The sequence below is a fragment of the Tursiops truncatus genome, chromosome 2 (assembly GCF_011762595.2).
Source record: "Tursiops truncatus isolate mTurTru1 chromosome 2, mTurTru1.mat.Y, whole genome shotgun sequence".
Lineage (NCBI taxonomy): Eukaryota > Metazoa > Chordata > Mammalia > Artiodactyla > Delphinidae > Tursiops > Tursiops truncatus.
Window position 1 is genome coordinate 100,140,977 of NC_047035.1, and position 27,003 is coordinate 100,167,979.

At 45.3% G+C, this 27,003-nt stretch overlaps 1 protein-coding gene across 6 annotated transcripts in view; it reads left to right on the forward strand.

The window, feature by feature from the left end:
* The window catches only part of MYZAP (myocardial zonula adherens protein), a 116,960-nt gene that overhangs the window by 20,230 nt on the left and 69,727 nt on the right, over positions 1-27,003 (forward strand). For all 6 annotated transcript variants that reach the window (XM_073801063.1, XM_073801062.1, XM_004323762.4 and 3 more), the window contains 3 exons: positions 8,001-8,087; positions 20,174-20,329; positions 23,413-23,505. In XM_073801063.1, the coding sequence (XP_073657164.1) occupies positions 20,204-20,329; positions 23,413-23,505 (219 nt within the window). In that variant the 5' untranslated portion in view covers positions 8,001-8,087; positions 20,174-20,203. The remainder of the gene's footprint in view (positions 1-8,000; positions 8,088-20,173; positions 20,330-23,412; positions 23,506-27,003) is intronic.

Sequence of the window (27,003 nt, forward strand, 5' to 3'; positions counted from 1 at the left end):
TTTGGTTGAGCTGTTCAGCGAGGGTGGTGTGAGATGATAGACTTGTCAAGGGTTCCCCCAGCACCATGCTCTGTCGATAATAAGAGACTGTTGGCTACCGTTACTGGTATTGTGGCCCCTCAGTGGCACATAAAAAACAAAACCCAACCCAACAAGGCCACAGGGATAGGACTGTCTCGTGGCCTGCTTTTGCCAATATTTCTTTGTATTTGGCGAAGGCTTCCTCCGTTCAAAACTGGAATGGGCTGCTCAGTCATTACTTCCTCACTCTTCCTGGGTCCCGTTTCTGTCTGATAGGCTCAAAAGAAAGAATTCTCCTTAGCTGGCCGGTGAACAGGTCAGACAGGTGTTCACCTCACTTCCTTTTCCTTTCCCAGAAACATCTATGTGCATAACTTCTGTATCATCCTATGGGGCTCTGAGGAAGGGACACTGGGCATTGTGGGACCTCAGCGTCTGGTGGAAGGAAGCTGGCTGCAGCATCCCCCAGGGAGGGGATGGGCAGGGGGCCCGCTGTACTCAGAAAACAGTTGGCTGCTCCCCTGGGACCTCCTGAACCCAGTTGAGGGGTTTTAGCCAAAAAGCCTCTGCCACTAAGAATTGATAGTTGTAGGCTCGGGAAAAAAATGTCCCGACTTCTCTGCTTTGGTTCACCCATCTCGCTGTGTCACATGTAGGATGAAGGGGACCCGAGTTCTGGGGATCCTTAAGGAAACCTGAGACCCGGAGGCTGGGTGTTACCACTGAGCTTCTGGTCACTTAGGAAACCCTTTCAGGTCAGCCTCAAAAATCGTAGAATTGAGTGCAGGGAGCTGTGGATCCCGGGCCAACTAACTAGAGACCAAGTTGAAATGTTTCGATCTAAAATATAATACTTTCAGTGATAACGTGTGTTACGGTCTTCTTGCTTCCTGCAGCCGTCTCTCTCAGCCGAAAACTGTCCTGATAGATATCCCCCAGCACACAGAATAGTAGCACAGAGGTATTTACCTCTTTCCCTCCTTAGAAGAGTGATATTTCCTAAATGTTAGTCACCCTGTTGACTGTTCTTTGTCTTTTAAGGCCAGAGTGATCCCTCTAAAATGCAGTTACCTAGCTCCTCTACTTCAAGACCCCCCTCAGTCTTGTACCCCCAGGAACAAGCACAAACCCCCTTAGTTTAGTACCCAGGGCCTTCTGATCTGGCCTTTGCCCTCCCCTTCCCCCTCCTCTTGCATACTCTTTGCAGATGTCCCAAATTACTTGCTATTCCCCAAGCTTTTGATGCTGTTCCTCACCTCTGACAAAGGGTCAGCTCCTGCAGGAAGTCTGCTCTGAACCCCCTCTTCCGTGTTCCCCTAGAGGCCTGTGCACCCCATCATTGCTCCTACCTATGATTAACTACTTGAGAAGGTTTCAGGACCCTGCCTCCCCAAGCCTGGTGTAATAGGTGCTTAAAAAGAAGAGTGTCACCAGGGTCCTCAAACAGCCACACTTAACTCTGAGCTGGCAAACGGGAAAACAGGAAGAGAAGCTTGGGATGAAGCCAGCCCGTGACCTCTGGCCCACCTGGGCAGGAAGCAGGTGCCCTGTGGATGGGAGTGTCGGCCCAGGTGAGGAGTTTGACAGCTCTGGGAAGGCCTCCAAATATTCCAGGTGCTTCATCCTGTTGTGCTGTCAGAGTTTCATTCCTTTGGTTAAGTGAGTGGCTCTCTACTCTGGTTATGCATGGAATTCCGAGAAGCTTAGAATACCTCTGCCCAGGCCCCAGCCCAGACCCTCTAAATGAGAACATTGGAAAGTAGAGAATAACATCAGCGTTGTTTGGGCAGCTCCCCGGGTGATTCTAACATGTGGCCGAGGATCCAGGGTTGCTCTCCCAGACAGCTTTCTTGGAAATGCAGACAGTCCTGGGCCTGTGTTCTGAAAAGTCCCTTTGCCTTGGTGGAAGGGCAAGGTGTGTGGGGGGGGGGGGGGGGGGGGGAGGTCAGGGGGGAGGAGTCATAACACGCCAGGTCACACTGGTGTCTGTGTGTGTTCGTACCTGTGTTTTTCTCTCTGGGTCTTGGCATTCGGGGCACATGGTGAGCCTGGTACAGATGAGCCAGTCAGAGCAGGAAGGAGAAGTCACCATCCTCCTACTTATGAATTTTGTCTGGAGTCAGCCCTGACACAGAAAAGGGGGTTCCAGGACACTTTATACCGCCTGGAAGAAGCGTCCAAGTATGTAGGTCAAGGGTTGGCAAGCTACAACCCCATAGTCAGATCCAGCCCTCGACCTGTTTTGTATACTCTGAGCTAGAAATGGTTGTTACAGGGCTTGCAGACTCTCAGTGTTTACTATCTGGCCCTTTACAGAAGAAGTTTGCCCCATCCTGATGTAGATAATCAGTTCAGGGCCAAAGCCTACTTCAAAGGAAGAGGCCTGCTTCAGACGGGGCAGGCCCTGTTCCACCTGTGTATTCCAGAGATTTTATGCTTGTGCTTAGCAGAGGGATTGTGGCGTCCGTCCTCCCAGCTACAACCTTAGTGGCCACACCTTCTGTTGTTAGGCGGAGCTGGGCAGGGACCCACGGTCACAAAGTGGACTAGGCCTGAGGGAAGTGTAAATGCACTTGGCTCATTTCCTTAGGGAAATCCATGTTTGTAAACTGATGAGCAAACCCGGCACCTCGCTAGGTCATCTTCACCCCTTTTTAATTGAGAGGGACAGTTTTCCCTCAGGTGAGCCCAGGTACTTGAAGCTGAGAGCATGATGGTACGTGGATCCCAGAATCCCCCCTCCATGGGGACCAGCTTTCTGCCTCCACAAAGGGGGTCAGAAACAAGTCCCCAGAGGCCCGGCTTTGCTCCTGGTTGCCCTGATTGCAGACAAGGGCTCGGTTGTGTATCTTCTTGTGGAAGAGGCTTGAATGCTCGCTGCCTCTGCCTTGCTATTCCTCCCATGGGGGTTGGTTTTTGAAGAAAGTGGAAGGCTCTCTGGGGAGTTTCAGGTACATTCTCCTTACCGTGTTTTAGTTCAACCTAAAAAGAAACCCACACTGATATTTACTGAGCAGGGCCTATTACATGTTGATACTATGCTGAGCGCTGTAAGGGCTACAGAAGCAATTAAGGTACAAAGCCTACATGGGAGCCCTGTTTCCCCCTCTCCAGTCCATGTTGTTGGGTGTGGAACATGAGAGGAGGTACTCAATAATTGCTATTGAATCACTGAACCCTTCCTCCAGAAATTTAAATGGCTCCCCAATGTCTTCCATTAGAGGCCTTGCTTTGCCATTAGGCATTTGTAGCTTGTCAGAGTTTGGTCCCTACCTGTTTGTCCATTTTCCTCCCCCACTGTTGCTCAGGCTGCAGGCCCATTTACCATTTTCAGAACATGCCAATGTCTATGCCTTTGGCCAGCCTGGAATGAATGCCTTGCCTGGTAATTGTCTGTTGTTATTCTGATGATGGATTCTCCCAACCTCACTGACCCAAGCAGTCCTTTCTCTCCTTCTATACCCAGCTCAAATGTCATCTCTAGGAGCCTTCCGACATACTTCCACCTCCAGTTAAGATGATTGTTCTCCTTCCTATATTCCCAGGGTAAAAAAGACGACTTACAGAGTACTTGATATGTACCAGAAACTGTTCTAAGCCGTTTTCATTAGTTTCTTCATTAGTTTATTTAATCCTTGCCACAAGTTCAACAGAGTGGGTCTGCAGTATTGTTAGCTGTGTTTTACAACTAAAGTAACTGAAGCAATAAAGATTAAGTAGCTTTCCAAAGGTTTCATAGCTAGTAGGTGTCAGAACCAAAATCGGAACCCAGAAGTGCAGTTGCATCGTGCCTTAACCACAAACTACCCTGTCTCTCCCAATATTATGTTGGTTATACCAAGTGCTCTTGTTTGCCCTTTGTGGGTGTGTTTCTGCATTATGAGCCTCTATGGGCATGGCTGTTTCTTTTCCATATTAGTACCCTCATAGCCCTTAAAAGTATTTTACAAGTAGTGGGTGCTCAGTACTTGAAGTACACTAAGTCCATTTCCTGCTTTTGATGCACTGGAAGGGACCCTTTCTTGTAGGGATGGCTGGTCCAGCAGTAGTGTTCAAGGTAAGTAAGATTCAGCTCTCCTCGAAGTTCAGAACACAGGGCTGAGCCAGCTGCCGTGGGAACCCCTGGGAATAAACTACCTTACCTGCCTCTCAGGTACTGTCCAGCCTGGGCTGCTCTAGGTATTATGTACCTGAGTGTCAGGAAATCATGAAGGTCAGCGTTCTCAAAGGCTCAGAGAGATAAGCAACACTGCCTTGCCCTTACTCAGTGGGACATTTTCCCACGGGGAGATTCCTGAGAGTGAATGACTAAAGGGAAGTAAACTACTGCGTCAACCTATCGGATGCGTTCAGGGGTTACTTAGTGCTTCTGTAAAGAAACTCAGAGTACTTTTTAGACCTTTGGGATGTTCTCTTTGCTGCTCCTGAAGCAGTCCTGTGGGTCTAGGAAGGATTGATCTCTCTCTCTCTCTCTCTCTCTCTCTCTCTCTCTCTGTGTCTGATATAGTTGCTCTCAATCTTTATTATTGCTATGACTACTATGATTTTTAATTTAAAAACTTACACATACTTGGAACAGGTGTAGACATGGCAGAAATCCCACTTTCCAAAGATCACCACCACTACCACCAGCAGCAGCTGGCTGTGTTTCCTTAAAGACATTTTTTTCCTCCCACAAATCTATACAAATTATCAGATTGTATTTAAAAAACAAACATGGGGTTATTGTTAACATTTTTCCCCCAGCACCTTTCTTTTTTTCACGTGACAGTACATTTGACCATCTTATTAGGAAGGGTCTGATCCTGTTCCAAGCTGGGTTGGGATTGCATCTGTATAGTCAGTCCATCTGTGGACCAGCACTGATTACAGAATGCAAGCACCACGTGGAATCCATGCCTTACTGCTTCCATAAAAGCACTTCTAATGACAAGAGTAAACACTCTGCACAGGGGCCTGGGTGTAGCCACAAGCACCTGCTGCACCTGCTGCACCTGCCAGATAGCTTTGAAGTCAAATGTTTATCTTACATGTTCATTTTATTTTAATTCATTATCTATCACCAGGTAAAACTGATAGTTTAGAGACATGCATTCTCTTTATCCTGCGTCTTTGCGTACCGTAGGGCATACGTGGCTCGGGGAGACTTACAGGAAGTGTGTTGAGGAATATCGGAGTTCTGAGTAGACAAATAAAGAATTGTCTCAATCAGGGGAAGGGACTTCTCATTTTGAGTGATTGGACCCATGAGGTCCCTTCTGGGCCTTGTCTTCAGGTTTTTGGTTTATTCTGAAAATTATTGTCATTAGGGATTACCCCCGTAGGGCAATCAGCCTAAAAAAAGGTATCACTTGCAGTACTAATACCCATTAGATCCGTTGACCAAATTGCTTAGTATTATAGAAATCAGAGCCGGGAAGCCAGTTAAGCCTATATCATCATTTTGGAGCTTGTAGGATGATGATAATATCTAGATAATAATAAAAATATCTAACACTGATAGAGGCTTACTGTGTGCCAGGCATGTTCCTTTACCTGCCTTTTACCCTTGAGATTCAGAGAGATTAAATAGTTTGCTCATAATCAACACAGCCTAGTAGGTGTTGGAACCTGTGTATGTGCGTGTGCACCTGTGTAGGTATGTACATGTGTGCGCATACTGTGTGTGTGTGTGTGTGTGTGTGTGTGTGTGTGTGGGTGTGTGTGATGTGGTGCAGGAGAAGAGCCCTTCCTTTTCTCTGCAAAATTGTGCTGTGGCTCAGATCCTGCCTACCAGACAAGATTATTGAGCATCACAGACTTGGATTACCTGCCTGGTGTGGGTTACACTCTGATGTGTGTGCAAATGCCAGCTGTTTTCAACCAGTCCAAGTGGCCTGCAGTCAAAGTGTTACCTTTCTCTGGAGGCCCTCGAATTCCCATCAGTGTCCTGGATGGTCAGCTAAGAGAGCTACGTGCCGGGACGGCTTGGTTCCTCTTTGGCCAGCATGACTGGCGATGAGCTTTGAAGGTTTATTGCAAAGTTGGCCATGTGTCAGGCCACGTCTCACCCTGGGGTCACTGGACTCAAAGCTTGCCCAGAGGAGAGTGAGGATGAAGAAGGATCTTGAAACCAAATCACATGGCTGAAAGAACTGGGGTTGTTCAGTGCAGAAGAAAGGAGGTTCAGGCCTGTGGAGAGTCAAAGGGAATTCTGTGGCAGTCCCCGAGGGCACCCTGGGTCCATTAGGTAGGAGTTCTGAGGAAGAACTTGTAAGTTCATTATCAGGAAGCTAGAGGTGTCAGGTAGCAAAATGGGGTGCCTCAGAGGGAGGCAGTGGTGTGTGTGGAAGCGCTGATGTGTCCCAAATGTGCTCTCACCTGTACATGGAAAATGTTACCTTCAGGCTGGGTGTCCACCTGCCAGGAGCACTGTTGGGTTAGGGGGTTCCTTCGTAGGCTGGCAGGTTGGCATTCAAAGGTCTTTTACAATCATATCCAACCCTGGGCTTCTTGGATGCAGGGTACTTTTGCCCAGAAGCTGCCCTGAGGACCAGTGCAGATCTGTGACCCTGCAAACCAGGTTGGGGGGTGTATTAGTTTGCTAGGGTTGCTGCAAAAAGGTACCACAAGCCAGGTGACATAAGCAGCGGCAATGTATTGTCTCACGGTTGTGGAGACCGGAAGTCCAAAATCAAGGTGTCAGCAGGATTGGTTCCTTAGGGGGGCTGTGAGGGAAGGGTCTGTTCCAGGCCCTTCTCCTTCGCATGCTCACATGGTGTTCTTCTTGTATGCGTGTCTGTCTCCCAATTTCCCCGTTATATAAGGACACCAGTTATTTGGGATTAGGACACACCCTGATGACCTCATTTTAACTTCTGTAACCTCTATAAAAACTATTTTCAGATAAAAGTCACATTCTGAGGTGCTAGGGGTTAGGACTTCAACATAATACATTTTAGGGGGACACAGTTCAACCCATAACAGGGACAAGCAGTGCTCTCATGAGTGCAGTTGGCTGTGGGCTGGGCACTCTGGGTGCTGCTTTGGCCCTCTGGGGTTTTGTTGTTGTTTTAATGGTAGGATCACTTCTCTCTGGAAAATGTCACAGTAGGACCAGGCTGTGACAATAGGATGAAATAAACACGATGTGGCGTTAAGTACATTGTCATTGTTGTGCAACCATCACCACCGTCCATCTCCAGAATCTTTTCATCTTTTGGAACTGAAACTCCATACCCATTAAAGGATAACTCAGCCCCTGGCAACTGCCATTCTGCTCTCTGTCTCTATGAATTTGACTACTCTAGGGACCTCATGTAAGTGGAAGCATATTGGATTTGTCCTTTCGTGCCTGCCTTATTTCACTGAGCATAACGTCCTCAAGTTTCCTCCATGTTGTAGCATGTGTCAGATTTCTCTTCCTTTACAAGGCTGTATAATATTCTGTTCTATGTACGTACCACATTTTATTCATTCATGCATTGATGGAGATTTGGGATGTTTCTACCTTTTGGCTGTTGTGAATAATGCTGCTGTGAACATGGGTATATCGACTTTTAAAAAAATGTTGTGATTGAACATGTACATGTCTGTTATAGGAAAAGCCAACACAGAGTCAAGTAGAAAGCACCCTCCTACCCCATCACCACTGTGTATAGTTTGGCCTCTATCCTTCTAGCTGTATTTTGGCCTATGGATGTGAAATCAGATCGTTCTGTACTGTCACAGAACATGAGCCATTTAAAAAAAATGTTTGAACTCTGTGAAACTATTCAGTAGTTTCCCAAACAAGGAAAACATAAAACATAAGCAGTGAGGTGATGAGTGCCTGTGATGGGCCAGGCAAAGGCTGGTCTTACCGCAGCGTCCCCTGTGAGATTGGTACCGTCATCACCATTGCTAAGTAGGGGAAAGAGGCTCTGAGAAGCCCCAGGTCATCTGGCTGCTGCAATTGCAAATGCAGGTTCATAACAGGCCTCTTCTCTCGTCTCTCTTAGGCAAATGTCTGCAGACTACGGCTGACCGTACCTCCTGAGAGTCCAGTGTCTGAGTCAAGTGGAAAGAAGGTTGAAAGAAGAGAGAAGGTAAGCCATCTCTGAAGCGAAGCCCTGACTGGTTCCCATCTTTGTACTCTTTTTCATTTTAACCCCTTTTCCTGCCATCCTCCATCCAGGCTATTCACAGAGCCTGCATGTCAGCAGCTGTGTGATGAAAGGCCCTCTTGCACTTGCCCCCCATCTGCCATCTTCCCAGAAGTCAGGCTGCTTTGCTGCCTCCTGTCCCTGCTCTTGCTTCTTGGTGAATGTAGGCTCTGTGTGGCCTTGAGGCTCCAGGAGTGCTGGCCTTAGTGACGGGTGCTGTGGCTGGGAACGTGTTGTTCCTGAAAGAGCCTCATCCCGTTGAGTCAAAGGGCCCATTGTGAGCTGCCCCTGAGCCTTTCTCTGTGGCTGGAGCTGGAGGCCCAGCTCACATGGTGGAGGGGTTGCCTGGAGAGGAACAGCCCAGCAGCAGCTCTGCCGCGGCAAGGGCACCCGGCTGCAGGGAGGAGTTGCGCAGGCGTTTTTGTGCCAGCTGCTGTGCTACACGCTGGGCCACAAAGATAGCTCTGACCTTGGCCTTGCCTTGAGAAACTCGTAGTTTTGCAGGTGAGACAGACGTAAGTAAACCAAGATGACGTGATCGTTCGAGTGTTAGGCTCCAGAAATGTAAGCAGGGCTCTGGGAACATGGAGAGTTGGGCCATATCAAAGGACCCAGAAGCCTGTTTGAAAGGGCTCTCACTGGTTAAAATGGAAAAATTTCAACATTAAAAAGAATTAATGACAGTGAGGAGCCGTGGCACATTGAATAATAAAAAAACCTCATGGATTTATAGTAATAATCAGAGAGAGAGATTCAGAGAGAGATTATAAAAGGGAAAGCTGTTCTTTATATGACATCGGCTGATAAATTTAGAAAATCTCTGCTTTGTAACCCCCAGGTCAGGTCATCAATGAATGCAAATGCTAATTGGTGGAAGATTACTGTGGAGCAGTATTTTCATGTGAGCTCAAGAGTATTAGTACCTCACTGATCACTTACTGACTCTAAAGGTACAACATGCCACAAGAGGGTAGCCAGTAGCTCTACCAGGTGATCCGATTCAGCATTATCAATAGTGGGCAGCCTGGTATTATGTGACTTCTGATGTGATACAATTCAGAAGTAAACAATGTTACCAGTAATATTCATGCCAAACTTGTTTAATTGAATCTAGTAATAAGGACACAGAAAAATCCAAAATGTGGGACTGTCTACAAAAAATTAGCCAGGCTCCCTTAATAAATTCAATGTTATTTAAGAAAAATGAGAATCTATTGGAGATAAAAGGGACTAGAGAGACTTAATATCATTATAACGAATTAAACCTTAATTAAATCCTGTTTCCCAAAAAAAATCTATAAAAGATATATTGGGATAACTATACAGTTTTGAATATGAACCCATATATTACATATTATCGAATGAATAGTACTTTTCTTACTTGTGGTAATGGTACATTGGTTACGTAGTTCATTCTTCCAACTTCTCTGTACCTTTGAGCATTCTCCAAAGAAAAAGTTTGTGGGTAAAATCTCAGAACCAAAGAGAGCGGGAGTGGTCAGGCTTTGGTGGCCTGTGTTGCTGGGGGAAGGGGTCCCCTTCTGCCCTCACCAATCCCCTCCCTGTCCTTCCTTTCAAAGCTGATAGATTGGTCAGAGAAGTGGCCCTGGGCTGTGCCTAGGGGTTCATGGGCAGCTTAGCACATGGGGAATCAGAACGAGTGCTTGCTGGAGAAAGGGGCCCAGGCTGGGGTGAGTGACAGGACAGGGGCCCCATAGGCATGGTAGGCACAGTGGGAAATTTGGTCTTTGGGAGTTATACCCGCGCTGCACGCCTGAGGAGATGTTTGTGAGGGGCTTCTGGGCGCCGACACTGGGACAGTGGGTGATGTGAGGCACCGGAGGGCATGTCCCTGCACAAGAATAGTCAAGTATTCCCGAAGAAAGAGGCAATGTGTTCTGTGTCACAGGTGCATTGGTGACCACGTTGTGTACCGATTTGCCTATTGGTCTTGAACAGTGCTTTTCAAACTTTTAAGAGCAATTAGACCCTCCTTTTTTTTTCTTTGTTTTTTTTTTTTTTGATCAAAACGTCATCCTGAACCAGGATGTAATCCAGGTGAAAGTGGTGCTGGTGGGGGACAAAGTCCTTCCAGTCTCCCTGCACCCTACACCTTCCTGCCTGGGAACTCAAGGGGCGTGCGGAGAAATGCTGGGGGAGAGGATGCGCCAGTATGCTTCTTAGACTGGGGGGACCAGGTGTGCTTCCTGAGTGCCCATCTTTTCTCACTGCAGAAGAACTGGGGTAGAGAGGAGGAGAGTGCAGCTGGCTGTTACCCCAGAACCGAAGTCCTTGGGTGGTGGCCGCACTTGAAGGTCCTGATGGTAACTGTGAGGCTGTTCTGGGTGATTTCGTCACCATGTCCTAGCCAGGTGCCTGGTCTTGAGTCATTGGGAGCCAGAGGCAGGCACCAGCAAGGAGGCCCTGGGGCTGCCAGCTCCTCTGATGTGCCTTCGGTGTGGCTGCCCCTCTCTGTGACATCATACGTAGCCCGCAAAACCGCAAGATGCCGGGAACGCTGGTGAAGTGACTTTGGTTCCTTTGGAGGGGTCTGCGGCGTGCAAAGGCGGGGTTTGGCGCTCGCTCGGATGTAGAAGCTGTAAATGGCCCAGTGGGTTGCTGATAAAGTGAACTTTCTCAGAGGGTTTCCAGGGCCCTGTTAGAGCTTCAGCCGGCTGAGGGCAGGACTGGGCCTTGTTCTTTTTCACAGTCGTGGAGGATGCTTAGTGTCTTTTGAGGACCTAAGGATGCCATGGGGCAGCTGGCCACACACAGACACCACTGCCAGCTGGGCCATTCTGTCTACTGGCCCCAGATGATCAGGAAGAGGAATTACAGTGGAGCAGGGGGAAGGGTGTAGCAGGTGGTACAGGTTGCCCAGCTTCAGGATGGGGTGTTTGGAGGCTTCTGGAGGTAATTACAACAGAGGCAGCGTCTCTCTCTGGAGTCATGGGTTCCTTGGGTGGATGTGGACGGCTTCCTGCTCCTAAGGCAGATGCCCAGCTGCCTGCTTCTCTTTGTCTTTCTCTTAAGGAAGATCCCACCTGCCCCGAGACTGCTTTCCCCAGTCCACGGATGGCTCCCAGACACTTTGTTTCTCTGCTGTTAGTTTCCTCATCTTTCAAGTAGGCACATTGAAGTCTAGCTGCAGAGAGTAACTGAGCTAGTATATGCAAAGGTCCCACCACAGTGTCTGGCCTGTAACACTGATTAGAGAGGCGATGACTTAATGCCAAATTGCTTCCCCTTTTTTGTCAAACCCAGTGGCCCTGGTTCTTTGCTTTTCTCCCCTGTCCCCCCTGGAGAAGTCATTCTCCTTCCTGAAACTGCATCTCCTCCTCCCTTTTGGGCTGTGCCTGCTGCATCTTTTCTGATGTTATGATGTCCTCCTCTGAGCATCCCTCTGCCAATATACCTGGGTCTCGCCTCCTCTCTCTGCACAAACCTTACCTCAGAGAACTCCTCCATACACAGGTTGGCCGCTTTCGGGAGGATGCACACCCTGTACATCAGCTTTGCTCTCCCGAGTCCTGTCCTGCTGGTGGCTGAGTTGGTGTTCATTGTTCTCTGCGTGGTGTTACTTTTATGGACAGATATTTTATTGCTGTATTACCATTACTTTAGTATTTAAAAGTATGAAATCTGGATCATTTATGAGTCTCTGCCCAGCCACACTCAGTTTATCCAAGTCTCCTCACCCTTCAAGACCCTACTGAAGGCCCGCTTCCCCACGACCTTCCTGGACTGCCTGTGCTTGGGTGATTATCCCCTCTCTTGAGCTGCAGGACACCCAGGCTACCCTCTCCCTTGGCACCTAGCCATCTGCTGCTAAGCACTCCACATATGTATACATACATACTCCTGCCACATCCGTGTACAACTTGTCCATATATACACACACTTAACAATGTGCAGTCTTTTCATTTTGCCCACAGTTGGCGCTTAGTGCGTGACTGTGGATTATGGTGATTCAGTTTTGTGTTAGTTTCCTTGGGCTGCCATAAAAAAGTTGCACAAACTGGGGGGCTTAAACAGCAGAAATTTATGGCGTCCCAGTCTTGGAGGCTGAAAGTCCGGGATCATGGTATCCGCAGGGCTACGCTCTCTCTGAGGGCTCCAGGGAAGAATGCTTCCTTGCCTCTTTCCGCTTCTGGCGGCTGTTGGCAATCCCTGGCTGTGGCAGCATCACTCCAGATTTACATGCTGTTCTCCTTGTGTGTGTTTGTCTCTGAATCCAAGTTGTCCTCTTTTTGTAAGGACACTAGTCATATAGGATTAGGTCTTAACTCCAGTGACCTCTTCTTAACTTGACCCTGTCTCCAAATAAGGCCAAATTCTGAGGTACTGGGGAAGGGGGCTCCAACGTGCTCTCTATTTGCAGGACACTGTTCAACCCATGATAAGTTTCTTTGTGGAATATTATCACCTTAAATTGTATTAACAACTCGGGCAAATGAGCAATGGACTTTTATTTGTATATTAAACGTCATTAATTATATGGAAGAGGAAATGCTGATTAGTTTGTAGACACAAATGTCGTGTTGAGGGATTGATGACATGTTTATTAAATTGTTGAACATTAAAATTAAAATTGGTAGTAGATAATTGTGGTTTTTTTTGCAATATGCGGGCCTCTCACTGTTGTGGCCTCTCCTGTTGCGGAGCACAGGCTCCGGATGTGCAGGCTCAGCAGCCATGGCTCACGGGCCCAGCCGCTCCACAGCATGTGGGATCTTCCCGGACCGGGGCACGAACCCGTGTCCCCTGCATCGGCAGGCGGACTCCCAACCACTGTGCCACCAGGGAAGCCCGGTAGTAGATAATTTTGAAATTAAACCCCTATCATTTTCAAAGAACTTTGTGAATGTATGTATCCATATTCCTATCCAAATCTATGTGCAAATATTCTTATGCACACACAGATACACACATACACAGAGAAGTAAGAGATAGAACCAACACCAGTGTTGAATCAGGGTCTCACTGCATAGTTGAATTTTAGAGAATACGATCTGAGCTCTGCCTATTCGGAGGCTGTGCGATGGTGAGGTGTTTCCAAAGTGACAAAGTAGCTTGAAGTGTATAATATTTTAATTAGCTATTAGCATCCTTCTGTCATAGATGTCCTTTAGTGACTTGTGTTTTTAAAGAAGTTGTTTCTCTCTCGATCTTGGAGAACCCTGAGTGAGGGAGAGCGGATATATGTGTATGTATGAAAAGTCGGGGACTTTCCTAGCCCAGTAAAATGATTCCAAGGAAACCCTTGCCATTCGGTTTTATAGTCCTTGTTCCCTTAAAAGCCCCGGATGAATAAGCCTGCTGCGTTCTCATCCTTGGTGTGACTGTTTATACAACATCACGGGCTGTTGCCAGATGAGGGAGTGTGCTGCTGTGATTCAGATGGGGCTGGAGCTGCCCTGGTGATAGCGTGTAGGACTCTATGTGCCTCTCAGAGATAGCAGCCCCTGGAGGGCAAAGAGGCCTGGGTTCTAGTGCTGGCTGCCTGATCACTCGAGGTCGTGGTCGGGCCACTCAAGTCATCTCCAGGGGCCTCAAATTCCTCTTCTAGCAAATGGAAATGTTAGCCTGGAGCCAGCATTTCCCCACATTTCTTTAGTTCTGGAACTCTTTATTCAAACGAATATGTACGACACCACCATCTGTAGAACGGTGAAAGTGCAGTGCCTGTGGTTTAACATAAGGTCAGGGCTGCGTCGGCTGCCCCAGCAGTGCTGCCGCCCCACAACCTCATTGGACACTGAGGAGGGGCCAGGCGATGGCGCACCAAGCTCTTGAATTTTCCTAGCAGGGAAACCAAGGCCAGTCAGCGGTGCACTAGATGATTTATGTATATTATTCCATGTATTCCTTAAAACAAGCTTCTGAAACTCGTGGTATTATCCCCCTTTTACTGTTCAGGACCCTGAAACAGTGAAGTTAAGTCACTTGCACAGGGCCACACAGCTAGTAGTGGTAGTAGTTCTGTCTCGGATCTGTGCCCTGGCCGTGTCGTCATGGTGATGTCAACTTGCACACTTCCTCCTCTCAGGAAAGTCTGTTGTATCAGTCGAGGTAACTTACCTAAGGTGTGTACTATACCCCTGGGTTCCAGAAAAGAACTGATCCTCCCACCTCCCTGAAGATATTCTTCTCCTTCTCTGTTTCCTGGAGTGTTTCCTGGAGGCCTAAGCAGCTATTGTCTGCTTAGAATGGAGTAATATCTTTAAGATACTACTTAGAGATATCTTTACAGAGAGAGTATATCTTTAGAGTAATATAAAGAGTAATATCTCTAAGATATTAGGATAGAATATAGAGTAATATCTTTAAGAGGTTACTCTTATAAGGATACTGTCATTAGAACTACATTCTCTTGTGGGATTTCTGCTTGGCTAGAATTTTTCTTTCCCTTCTCATTTTTTTTTTTTTTTTTTTTTTTTTTTTGCTGTACGCGGGCCTCTCACTGTTGTGGCCTCTCCCGTTGCGGAGCACAGGCTCCGGACGCGCAGGCTCAGCGGCCATGGCTCATGGGCCCAGCCGCTCCACGGCATGTGGGATCTTCCCGGACTGGGGCATGAACCCGTGTCCCCTGCATCGGCAGGCGGACTCTCAACCACTGTGCCACCAGGGAAGCCCTCTTCTCATCTTTAAGCATTCAAAGTGATCCGTCTTTTTCCAAGCACGAGTTTATGTAGGCAGTGGTCTCTATTCGATCTGTGAGAGAGTCAGAAATAACAAGTATCTCAATAAGCCAAAGGTCTCCATTTCTCTGAGGGGACAGGGCCGCCCATCCCCTCCCTATTTCCCTCCCAGGCTGTGGAAGAGCCCCTTAGGCTCAGCTGTAGCGTTCATTGATGTCACAATCGGGCAAAACAAAGGCAAGCATGAGTAATGACCAGGAACCGTAATTTGCTATGATGGACACACAGGTCAGACAGGTCAGAGCACATTCCTGAAAGTCACCTCCTCTGCCTACAAGATGGATAGGATGCCCGGAGGCTCAGCACTTAGAGTCCCCAGGTCAGCTGCCACCCTCTGGCTGCAGGAAGAGGTCCCAAACAAAAAGTTTTGGAAATAACTTGGCTTATAGCTTTCAAGTCAGTCAATCCATGTTACGGTCCATCTAAGTCATATTGGCAGCTGGACGTGTGACCAGCTGCCTGTCCTAGCCTCTGGGGTCAGGGACTGACTATGGCGTTCCATCACCATCAATTTGGATTTTTGGAAAACTGTGCTTTCTGGTATTATTCTCTAAGAACCCTTCTTGACCATGGGATTTTCTTCCTTTGCACAGATCAGTGTCTAGGATGACCACATACTCCAAATATTCTGGCCTAAGCACAGTTCCAAATATTCTCTCTCTCTTCTTGCCTTCAAAATGGACTTATCGAGCATCTATTTATACTAAGTGTCGGGGATATAGCGGTGACTACGGCAGATACAGTCACTGCCTCTATAGAGCTTATCTCGTTGTAAGATCTTCTATTCTGACTTAGGGTTTGGAAAATATGGTCATCTGTCACTGGATTCGTACCCCAGCTCTCCCTCAGCAGTAAAACCCTTGCAGCAGGAGTTGAGGCTGGGTTACTTTTCTACAGTTTTTCTTTTCTAAGGCACTTGCCACCAAGTGTGTCTTTAGGGAAAACAGCCATAGCACGAGCCTGTAAGTAAGTAGTAAGCTGTGCATACATCCCAGGGAACAGTGTCACGGAGACATTCTCTGTATAGTTGACTGATGGTGCCTGTTGATAATTCTGCGGCATTGCACCGAGGGGGTTGGGATGCTCTTTCAGCTGATCGTTTCCTTTTCCCTTCTTCGGCGATAACCTTTTCATTCGGTGCATTTATTAGGGCTTTTGTTTGCAAGGCGATTTTACCTCCTGTTGTTTCATGCCCAGGAGGCTTTTCATAGGCCTAGCGTACATTTCTGAAAATGTGATTTTTATTAATACAGAGCAGCATTATAAAGAAGTGTTAAAAACTTTTAATTCTGGAGAATTTCAAACATAAACAAAAGGAGAATAATGGACCCTTCACCCAGCTGACGACCCTCAGCCCATAGTCAGTCCTGCCCCGTCTCCCCCCACCCCGTCCACTTCCTCCACCCTGTATCCCAGATATCGTAAATAGTTTAAGCATATTTCTCTAAAAGATAAAGATTATGTCTTAATATAATCACAATGCTATTATCATGCCTAAAAATTAACACTTATCTTATGGGGAGAGTAAAGGACACGAGAGGAGAAGAATTTAGCTACAAACACAGTGCCAAACGTGTCAGCTCTTTTCATTTTCTTCTGGGTCCTCCAGTTTTTGACCAAAATCATACTGACCTTTCATAAAAATGATAGCAATCTCAGCTCCTTTGCAATATTTTCTGGATGTAGATTTTATGATTGGGACAAATATCATCTCCCTGTCCCTCCATCTAAGAGGAACAAAGGATGTTCTCTTTAGGGGACCATATTTACATATTCTGGGTAATTCCCCAGAACCTCTTCCAGCTTCTAAAGCTCCCTATTCATTCAGCAAATATTCACTGGGAAACTCCTTAAGTGGTGATCACTGTTAGATGCCAGGGATTATGGTGGAAAAGACAAGACTTTAGACTTTTGGGAACTTCCAGTTGGTAGGGGAGCAGGCCTCACATATAGTAACGATGCTGACAGCCACCCCGTTGCGACTGTGGGAAGTGTTGTGGCGCCCTGACGGTCTGAAGGGTCAGTGCAGATGACCTTGAGGGAAGGACGTTTCAGCCCAGCGGTGGGCTCTGCAGGCAGAGGGAATAGCCTGTGTAAATGCCTGAGGCAAGAAGGAGGTTGGCTGGGCTTCCCTGGTGGTGCAGTGGTTGAGAGTCCGCCTGCCGATGCAGGGGACACGGGTTCGTGCCCCGGTCTGGGAAGATCCCACGTGCCGTGGAGCGCCTGGGCCTGTGAGCCATGGCCGCTGAGCCTGCGCGTCCGGAGCCTGTGCTCCTCAATGGGAGAGACCACAGCGGTGAGAGGCCCGCGTACCGCCAAAAAAAAAAAAGAAGGAGGTTGACTGATAAAGGAACAGAGAGGAGGTGGTGGGGGCCAGGGAGATGGATGCCAGGAGGCTGGAGAAGAGCCTCCCATCCCGGCCCGTCTCCTCCCAGTGGCCCTGGACCTGAGGGCCCGGCTCTTGGCTCCCATAGCCCTGAGGTCTGTGGGCCGCAGGGACATGTGTTCTAGTTCCTCTCCTCTTAGCTATCCTGAAGGCTTTCTGGTCAAGGAAAGGGCCTAGATTTGGAAAGACATGCACAGGCACTTGAATGCTATCACCTTGGAAGAAAGAGTAATGTTTACACAGTAGGGTTACTGTGAGGATTAAATATTGTATAATAAAATGGCTAAGCAACAAATATTTTCCCCTTCTCTTTCTCCATAACCATCCGTTCCCTTTCCGCATCACAGCCCAGCAGCTCCTCGTGCTGCCTCAGGAATCCTGTGCTTGTGGGACGGCCCATGCTGGTGGCCCTGCCTCTGAGTAGAGTCCTGTGCTGGGCCCTTCCCTGTGGGTCTGTCATTTAGACCCTGACCTTGTAATAATTTTTTAGTTTTCATGTTTTGAAAATTAAAATAAAAATGATCAATTCAAATATAATGCCTGTTATTTCAAACTAGTTAAAAAATAGAATACAGAAGAGCATAAAGGGAAGAGTGAAATCCCCTTTTTCACGGAGGAAACTATCATTAACGGTTTGGAGTCCATCTTTCTAGGTGTTTTATATACTCAAACACACACTTCTAAAACAAAAAAATGGGAATATGAAATTTACTCTTTTTTACTTAACAGAACTTTGGTATCTTTCCATGTGCATAATTTTCAGACCTCCAGGGTGGTGTTTCACAGACTGTGTTGTCCTTGGCATGTTTGTATTTGCCTCCGTCAGTGATGGACCTCATCTCCCCGCGTGGGCAGGGAGGCAGAGTCCTCTGTATCCGGCCACCTGAGCATTTTCCTGTAAGCCAGTCCACCTGCCGACATCAGCTTGTTTTTCAGGAACTGGGTGGAGTTGGTGACAGAAAGAGCATGCTTTTGTTTCCTGGTATGTGGGGAGTTTCATTAGAGCTTTTCCTCTTCCTAATTAAATGTGTAGTAAAGCAGGGATATCTAATCCCAGCTTTGCACTCCACTGAGAGCCATTTAACCCCCCACTCACCTAAACTTAGGTACCAACTTCAAGAGTTGCCTCAGTGCCCGTGGGACCCAGGTATGAGGGGCTCAAGTGGAAGCATTTTCCAGAAGCAAATGCAGAGTGTCCCCCTCCTCATATTTTCTCTCTTAACAGGGTTGTACAGAAGAGTGGGAAGCAATGGCTGTTTTGTTTTCTTAATTTTTTTTAAAAAAGCTCACATTGCAAACAAACCATACACAAGGGTATAAAGAAAACATTGAAGTCATCCTCTCCTCCAGCATCCCTGCCCCTCCCCACTGTCCCCTCCTTAGAGGTCGTTAATGATTAATAATTTGTCTGGTAACTTTGCTTTACTTTTACAAACTTTGACTGAATGGGAATATAAAGTACTTACTATTCTGCTGCAAATGAATGATTTTAAAATGCAAATTATAGTTGTATATGTCAAAGATGTTTCGCAAGTGCATAGAAAGAATTTATGCAAAGGTGTTTTTTTTTGTTGTTTTTTTTTTTGCGGTACGCGGGCCTCTCACTGTTGTAGCCTCTCCCGTTGCAGAGCACAGGCTCCGGACGCGCAGACTCAGTGGCCATGGCTCACGGGCCCAGCCGCTCTGCGGCATGTGGGATCTTCCCAGACCGGGGCACGAACCTGTGTCCCCCGATTCGGCAGGTGGACTCTCAACCACTGCGCCACCAGGGAAGCCCGCAAAGGTGGTTTTAAAATTAGTGAAAGAACAGAGTTGCCATAATGGAATTCAGCCTTCTGTGGCATTGTCCCAAGGAAGATTAGATGTAGGCTGGTTTTTCTCTGAAGTCTCGCTGTCTCATCTTGAGTTTTTCCTGTCCCTTCCCTTCCATATTGTGAAGGCCTACTCTGTGCCTCTACATGTAACAGAGCCTGCACTGTGGGAAGGTGTACTTAGTGTCACACAGAATTGGGCTTGAATCTAGATGTGTGACCATAAGGGAGAGACTTAACCTCTCTGAACTTCAGTTTTCTCAGCTATAAAGTGGAGAGGACATTCACCATGTCATGGTGTCGTTGTGAAGATTAAATGTATAAGGAACATTTCTAGCTTATAGAAATGCTCAACAAATCTTAGTTTCTCTTCCTCCTGCTTCTTGAGCCTTCAGTCTGTGAAGATGTGTTAGGACTTGGACATGTTCCCCACTTCCCAAAGGTATTTGCACTTTAGCACTGATCAGAGCTTTAACTGAGTGAGTTAAGGAGCAGAAGATTCTTTTGGGGTGAAGTTATGCCACCTCTGCCTGGCTTTCCAGAAATATTTCATGAATGGTCACAACAGGTGTCCCTACCCCCTTTCCTCGGAACTGGCTCCAGGGTCAGCCCTAACCTCAGAGGACAATCTGGCTGCCAGATGGCTGCCAAAATTCTTCCCTTGCGTATCTCAACCTCATGCATTTCAGGCCACACAGTTAATGATGAGGACGAAGTCATACAGAGGAACTGGTATAAAGAGAAAAACAGTATTACCAAGAATGCGAGATTTTAGACACTCTTGTTATCAGGGATGGCGTAAGTCCGCCTGGCGCCTTTGTGAGAATTAAATAAAGGCACCTTCTCTGGGAAGATGGGGCCTGGCATATGTACTACAAGGTAAAGGAACAGAGCTTTGGTAGAAATTAGGGAAAGGTGCTATTCCTCGAGCGTAAAGGCAGGCTCAGCCCACGCCAGGTGTGGCTTGGCAAGCAGAGACCAGGCTGGATTTCTACTGGCCGCTCTCCCCACTGCCAGGCCCCCTAGTGCTGGGTACAGCCTGCATAACCATATACAGTGGGCCCGCGATGACAGCTGTCTCTACGAGGCCTAAAGAGTCATTATTCTTTCTCTCTTTCTTTCCTCTTTTAGTATCGTGACCTGAGTAATGGCGAACCCACCATGAAACTCCCTCAGGGTGTTGTCTATGGTGTGGTACGAAGATCAGATCAAAACCAGCAGAAAGAAATGGTGGTGTATGGGTGGACCACCAATCAGTTGAAAGAAGAGATGAACTACATCAAAGACGTGAGTTGTTTAAGGATTTTTTTTTTTCTGGTTTATACACTTCTTGTAGCATGTAAGAGGGTGGATATGAATGTAATAAGGCATTTTGAAACAATTCTAAGTGTTATCATTGTGGATGGAAATGTGGCCACAGATCTTCATGGTAATAGGAAAAGCGCAGATGTAACTCTGCAGTGAGGTATAGAGTGAATTTCTAGATGTTACTAAGTAGGGATACTCAGGAGACCAAATGGCTTCTTTCTTCCATGTATGATAAGTAGGCTCTTAAGTAGTTTTGCTTATTACATTGAACACTCCTAATGTACGAGTTTGGACAACTGTATTAATTTGGATGCTTTTTGCTGCAAGTAACGGAAAAGCCAACCTGAAAAGGAATTTGTCTCATGTGGGGGTAACTCTAGGGGTAGGTGGGCTCTACGCAGGCCTCTCCAAGCTCCAGTTCTACTTCTCTGAGTTTCCCTGGGTTCTTTTCTCCTTCAGCCTCATGCTCATGGCAACATCTAAAAATATGATGGTGTCTGGAGGAGGAAAAGAGGACAGTCATCTCTGGTTACTTTATAGAGACCCTCCATTAGACTTCCCCTTGTTTCTCATTGGCCAGGACCCAGGTCACATGCCCGTTCCCAAATCCATCACTGACAAGGGGAATAGGATGACTATTGCTGGTTCAGACCAGTCAGTTAGGTTGAAATGGATGGTGGGAAGTCAACCATGATAGACATTGTCCAACCCAGGTCAATTAATTACAATTTTTTTGTAATTAATATTAATTTTTTTTTTTTTTTTTTTTGCCATGCTGCACGGCTTGCAGGATCTTAGTTCCCTGACCAGGGACTGAATATTATGTTTCTTTTAAACTATATGGTCTATTGAGAAATTTTGGAAAATGTAAATATGTATGAAGAAGAAAAGAAAATCACCCGTAATTCTACGATTCAGCCAGAACAGTTGTTAACATTTTGGAGCATTTCCTTGTAATTTTTTCATTTCTTTTTTATCTATCTATCTATATCTATCGACTTACCTACCTGTCCCTCCATCCATCCATCCATCCATCCATCCATCCATCCATCATTTCCATTCCTTTTTGGTCCACCCCGTGTCTCCCTAGATTGACCAGTGCCTTTGTGACCCAAACCAGAGTGATTAGATAGAGAGGCAATGAGCTGCACCAAAACACTGGCCTGTAGACTAGAAAGTGAGAAGCAGGGGCAGCGTGGGCAATAGAGTCCCCATGGATCTTGGTTCAAGGTCTGGCTCTTTGGCCCAGACAAACTTCTGCCCTGTCTGGGCTTCAGTTTTCTCATGTATAGATTGTGAGGTCTGGGAAGGGACCCTTAAGGTCAAAATGAGTTCTTCGTGCCTCATTTTATTTGGTTGTGTTTGCGAATAAGACACAAAACACATGTTGTCGGCTTTTGTTTGAGTTTTTGAGAAGAACATCTCTTATCAAATATCAAAAATAATAAATGTGCATTTCTTAATGTGTCTCTAAAGATTTGGATACTTGTGTAATTTTAAGGAATAAAAGAGACAATACATGCTTAGCAGAGAAAATGAAGGAAAGGAGCCATAGTCATACACAAACACGCAGAAGATGTGTGACGACCACCAGCCTCAGAGCCCCAGTCATCCAACCCCCAGAGATCAGTTTTAACCATTCACAGTATCCCATTCCTCATCTTCCCAGGTGGGAACAGCTTGCACCTTCCTAGTTTCCTGTATTTTCCTCACTGAAATGCCCCAAATAACACGGCACCACTTCAGAGGTAAACCTCCTAAGCAGATTGGAGAGTTGCAAATTGCCCAAGACGAGATAGTAGGTTCAGGCTGTCAGGTGCCCAGGTCACAGGGGAGTCACTGACCTGAATTTCCCAACCGCCGCTGTGATCTGCAACTTAAAATTAATTTCTGGGTAAACACCTTCTATAGCTGGTTTCAGACCTGTCACTCGCTCCTCATTCCTGAGTGTATTTATGGGTTTGTGTGCCCTCCCTTGCTTGTGGGTGACTCTGGCTTAGTTGGCTTCCTGCAGTATTTGCCAGTGGGAGCAACACCCAGCTCCACCCACTTCCCAATGGTGAGCAGCCCAAGAGCTAACTCAGGGCCGCAGATGAGAGCCATTCTGCCTGCCCAGAATGAAAAGTTGCGCTTTTGGCTCATTTCCCCAAAGTGTTTGTAGTCAATGACAAGAAAGCAGTCTTTCTTACTAGAATTCATCTGGGGAGGGCGTGGTGTCTTGACTTGCCCTCTCTTTCCTGCCCTGGAATCTCCACCAGTATCCAGTCACTCCTAATAAACATGCAGTCAGTTTAAAACAACGTGCTAGTTGTGCAAGTACAGCTTCAAAATTAGGTCCGCTCGTGCTGTGCCCTACACGCCCGTCAAACCAAACTGCTGCCTTTGAGCCTTTCCTGTGATAGAAGTTCCAGAGCATTCTGGAGAGGGCTCCCTTGAGGCTTCCTGTTCTATTCGAAGATCCCTGAGTTCTTCATCCTCCTAGGGGCACCAGAAGAAGGGGGAAGACAGAGACTATTTGTTAGGTTTTTTGTTTTTATTGAAAATGTATTTAAGGCCCCGTTACTCCTCTGGAAGAGTGGTACTGTAGAGAAATTGAAAGAGTTTGTATAAACAGGTGTTTGGGGGATCAACTGACTTTTCTTATATTTAGTGCCTTGTGTATCGTTGGTGATTACTGAGGAACTGAATTTCACATTTACGGGCTCTCTAAGCTCATACTTTCCTGACTCATATTCCAAACATTTATTTGTTCTTTGGCAGTCAGGGCAGAGATAGGGAAAATTAGAGGTGGCTTTTGCTTTTTGGTTTTTTGGTCCTCCTAGCCATGTGTTTAGAAAGTCAACTTGTTCAACATTTTCTACTTGTAAAAACGTGATAGGAAAAGGGGAAAATCTGGCCTGAATATGGTTTTTAGGGTGGTAGGTGAATTTCAGTAAACGAATCTTTCTTTAGAGCATGTTATTTGTATAATTAATAGTTATCAATAATTATATATAATCACAATATGCATTTATTATTATTATTATAGCTTGATCTCTAACTAGCATCTTTGTGGGCTGCAGGTAAGAGCCACTTTGGAAAATGTAAGGAAGCGAATGTATGGAGACTACGATGAAATGAGACAGAAGATTCGACAGCTCACCCAGGAACTGTCAGTAAGTAAAATGTGGAGGGATGCTAGAGCTTAGAACTCCCTCTCACTTGCTAGTGCCTGAAGATATTTGAGTTTATGATGTTCCTTATGATGGAGTCATATTTTAAATGAACCGAGGGAATTTTATCACAGAATTAAGTTTATTATTTACAGGAAAATTTTTGTGGCGAGAGTAATCTTTACATTCAAAGCATTCCCTCCAAAATCAGGAATAAGATGAGGAAGCCAGCTACCACTGCTATTATTTAACATTGTACTGGAGACCCTAGCCAATGGAATTAAACCAGAGAAATAAATTAAACATGAGAGAAATAAATAAACAGTTTATAGAGGTTTAAAAACTGGACAGGTAGATGTAAAACTATCACTGTTTACAAACTGTATGGTAATATACCCAGAAAGCTGAAGTGAACCAATAAAAAAACTACTATAAACAATAAAAGAATTCTGTAAGGCAGCAGGGTAAAAGATTAATGGACACATGTTAGGTTTCAATATACAAAAAACAACCAGTTAGAGGAAATAACAACAACAAAAACTACCAGGTATCTGGAAGTAGACTTTGGCAAGTAGAAAGATATGCCATGTACTTAGAAAGGAAGATTCAACATCATAAGATGTTAATACCATTCAAGTTAATATACAAATTTAATATAGCCCAATAAAAATACCAACAGATTTTTATGTTGCTTTTTACAACTGGACTAGGTGGTTCCATGGTATACAGAAAATAAATATGAAGAGTTGAAATTCTGGGGAAAAAAAGGCCATGAAGGAGACTATCCCTCTTAATATTACAAGAAATTGAGAAAGCCTCAGTGATTAAAACAGTATATAGTACTGGTACATAAATGAATAGACATCAATGAGAAAAAGCCCAGAAATGTACCCGAGTATATGATAAATGTGGCATCTGACATGAAGGGAGGAAAATGGACCAGTCAGTATATGCTTATACCTGGATAGACTTATACCTGGGTAAATTCTGAATAGATCAAAGATGCTAAAAAGTGAAACTTGCAAGTGCCAGAAGAAAATATGTGTGAATTCTTTTATACTCTTGGGGTGGGGAAGGCAGTTTCTTGCTATGACATGCAGTCCCAAAATCACAAAAGGAAAAGTTGATAATTTTGACTGCATTAAACTGACGACTAGTGCTGACAAAAACACCAAAGTCAAATGACAAGCTGGGAAAAATGATTTGCCTTCATATTATAGATAATAGGCTAATATCCTGAGTATTTAAAGAGCGCCCATGAATCAAGAGGAAAAAGGCCACAACTCATAAAAATAGGCGAAATATTTGTGACAGATAGTTTATAGTAAAGGAAAGATGAAGAGCTCTTAAATGTATGACGAGATGCTTGGCCTCATTCTCAATAAGAGAAATTCAGATTAAAATGGTCCTGAGATGCTATTTTCACCTAACAGACTGGCAAAACTGCAAAAGCGGGACAAGATGCTGTATTAGCCGTGCTGTGGAGGAACAGGAAGATTGCTGCTTAGAATGTCGTTTGCATTACTCTTAGGGAGGACAATTTGCAGTATCTACCCAAATTACAAATGCCTACATCCTTTGACTCAGCAAGCTTCTTTCTAAGAATTTATTCTGTGGATCAAATCTCACATATGTGAGATGACGTATATATGAACTTAGTTGTTAAGCATTGTTTGTTATAGTAAAAAGATTGGAAGCCTACATGTCCATTAAGAAGGAGAAAGTAAAATAAATTCCATCTCTATAATACACAGAGTTGTAAAAAAAAAAAAGAATGAATAAGCTCTTCAAAAAGAGATACAGAAAAATTTCAAAGATATAGAGTAAGTGGTAAAAAAAAGGAAGACATCGGAAAATACGAAAATATCATATGTAGTGTGCTACCATTTATGTAAACCAGGAGGGGAAAATAAATATATCTAGACTGTCTTGTGTGTGTACACAAAGTTACTAGAAGGATCATCAAGAAAGTAATTAACAGTGATTCCTTCTTGAGGTGCAGAGTGGGCGAGGTGGTAATTGAGCAAATAGGACAGGAGTGAAGGGGAGATTTATTTTAGTGTATACCTTTTCTACTTTTAAAATGTTTGAACTCTATGAATGTATTACCTACTAAAAATGAAAGAAAAAATAAGCTTCCTCTGGTTTAACCTAGCTAACGCATACGGCAGAAAACATTTTAAAAAATATTTGTGATTCATAACCTTGAAGAAAAAACATTCGTTTTGTGTGACATACTTGCCATAAAAGTTAACATCTGCAGAAAACAGAAACACAGACAGTGGCACAGGAGAGAAAGCCCAGAGACAAACCCACACGCCTGTGGTCAACTAATCTATGACAAAGGAGGCAAGGATATACAATGGAGAGAAGACAGCCTCTTCAATAAGTGGTGCTGGGAAAACTGGACAGCTGCATGTAAAAGAATGAAATTAGAACATTCCCTAACACCATATACAAAAATAAACTCAAAATGGATTAAAGACCTAAATGTAAGACTGGCCACTATAAAACTCTTAGAAGGAAACATAGGAAGAACACTCTTCGACATAAATCACAGCAAGATCTTTTTTGACCGACCTCCTAGAGAAATGGAAATAAAAACAAAAATAAACAAATGGGACCTAATGAAACTTAAAAGCTTTTGCACAGCAAAGGAAACTCTAAACAAGACAAAAAGACAACCCTCAGAATGAGAGGAAATACTTGCAAACAAATCAACGGACAAAGGATTAATCTCTGAAATATATAAACAGCTCATGAAGCTCAATATTAAAAAAACAAACAACCCAATCAAAAAATGGAACCACCATATGACCCAGTCATCCCACTACTGGGCATATACCCAGAGGAAACCATAATTCAAAAAGACACATGCACCCCAATGTTCATTGCAGCACTATTTACAATAGCCAGGTCATGGAAGCAACCTAAATGCCCATCGACAGACGAATGGATAAAGAAGATGTGGTACATATATACAATGGAATATTACTCAGCCATAAAAAGGAATGAAATTGGGTCATTTGCAGAGACGTGGATGGACCTAGAGACTGTCATACAGAGTGAAGTAAGTCAGAAAGAGAAAAACAAATATTGTATATTAACACATATATGTGGAACCTAGAAAAATGGTACAGATGAACTGGTTTGCAAGGCAGAAATAGAGACACAGATGTAGAGAACAAACGTATGGACACCAGGGGGGGAAAGCGGCAGGGGGGAGGGTGATGGTGTGATGAATTGGGAGATTGGGATTTACGTGTATACACTAATATGTATAAAATAGATAACTAATAAGAACCTACTTATAAAAAACGAATAAATAAAATTCAAAAAAAAAGTTAACATCTTCAGGAAAGAAGCACAGTTGCCACAGTTGTGTATGAGTCTAGTTTATGTCTGGTCTGTGAAATTATCGGCTTAAGTAAGACCTACTGCCTTGATTACAGCGGAGGGGGGTATACAAACATATCCACCTAGCCCATGCTCACTGACACG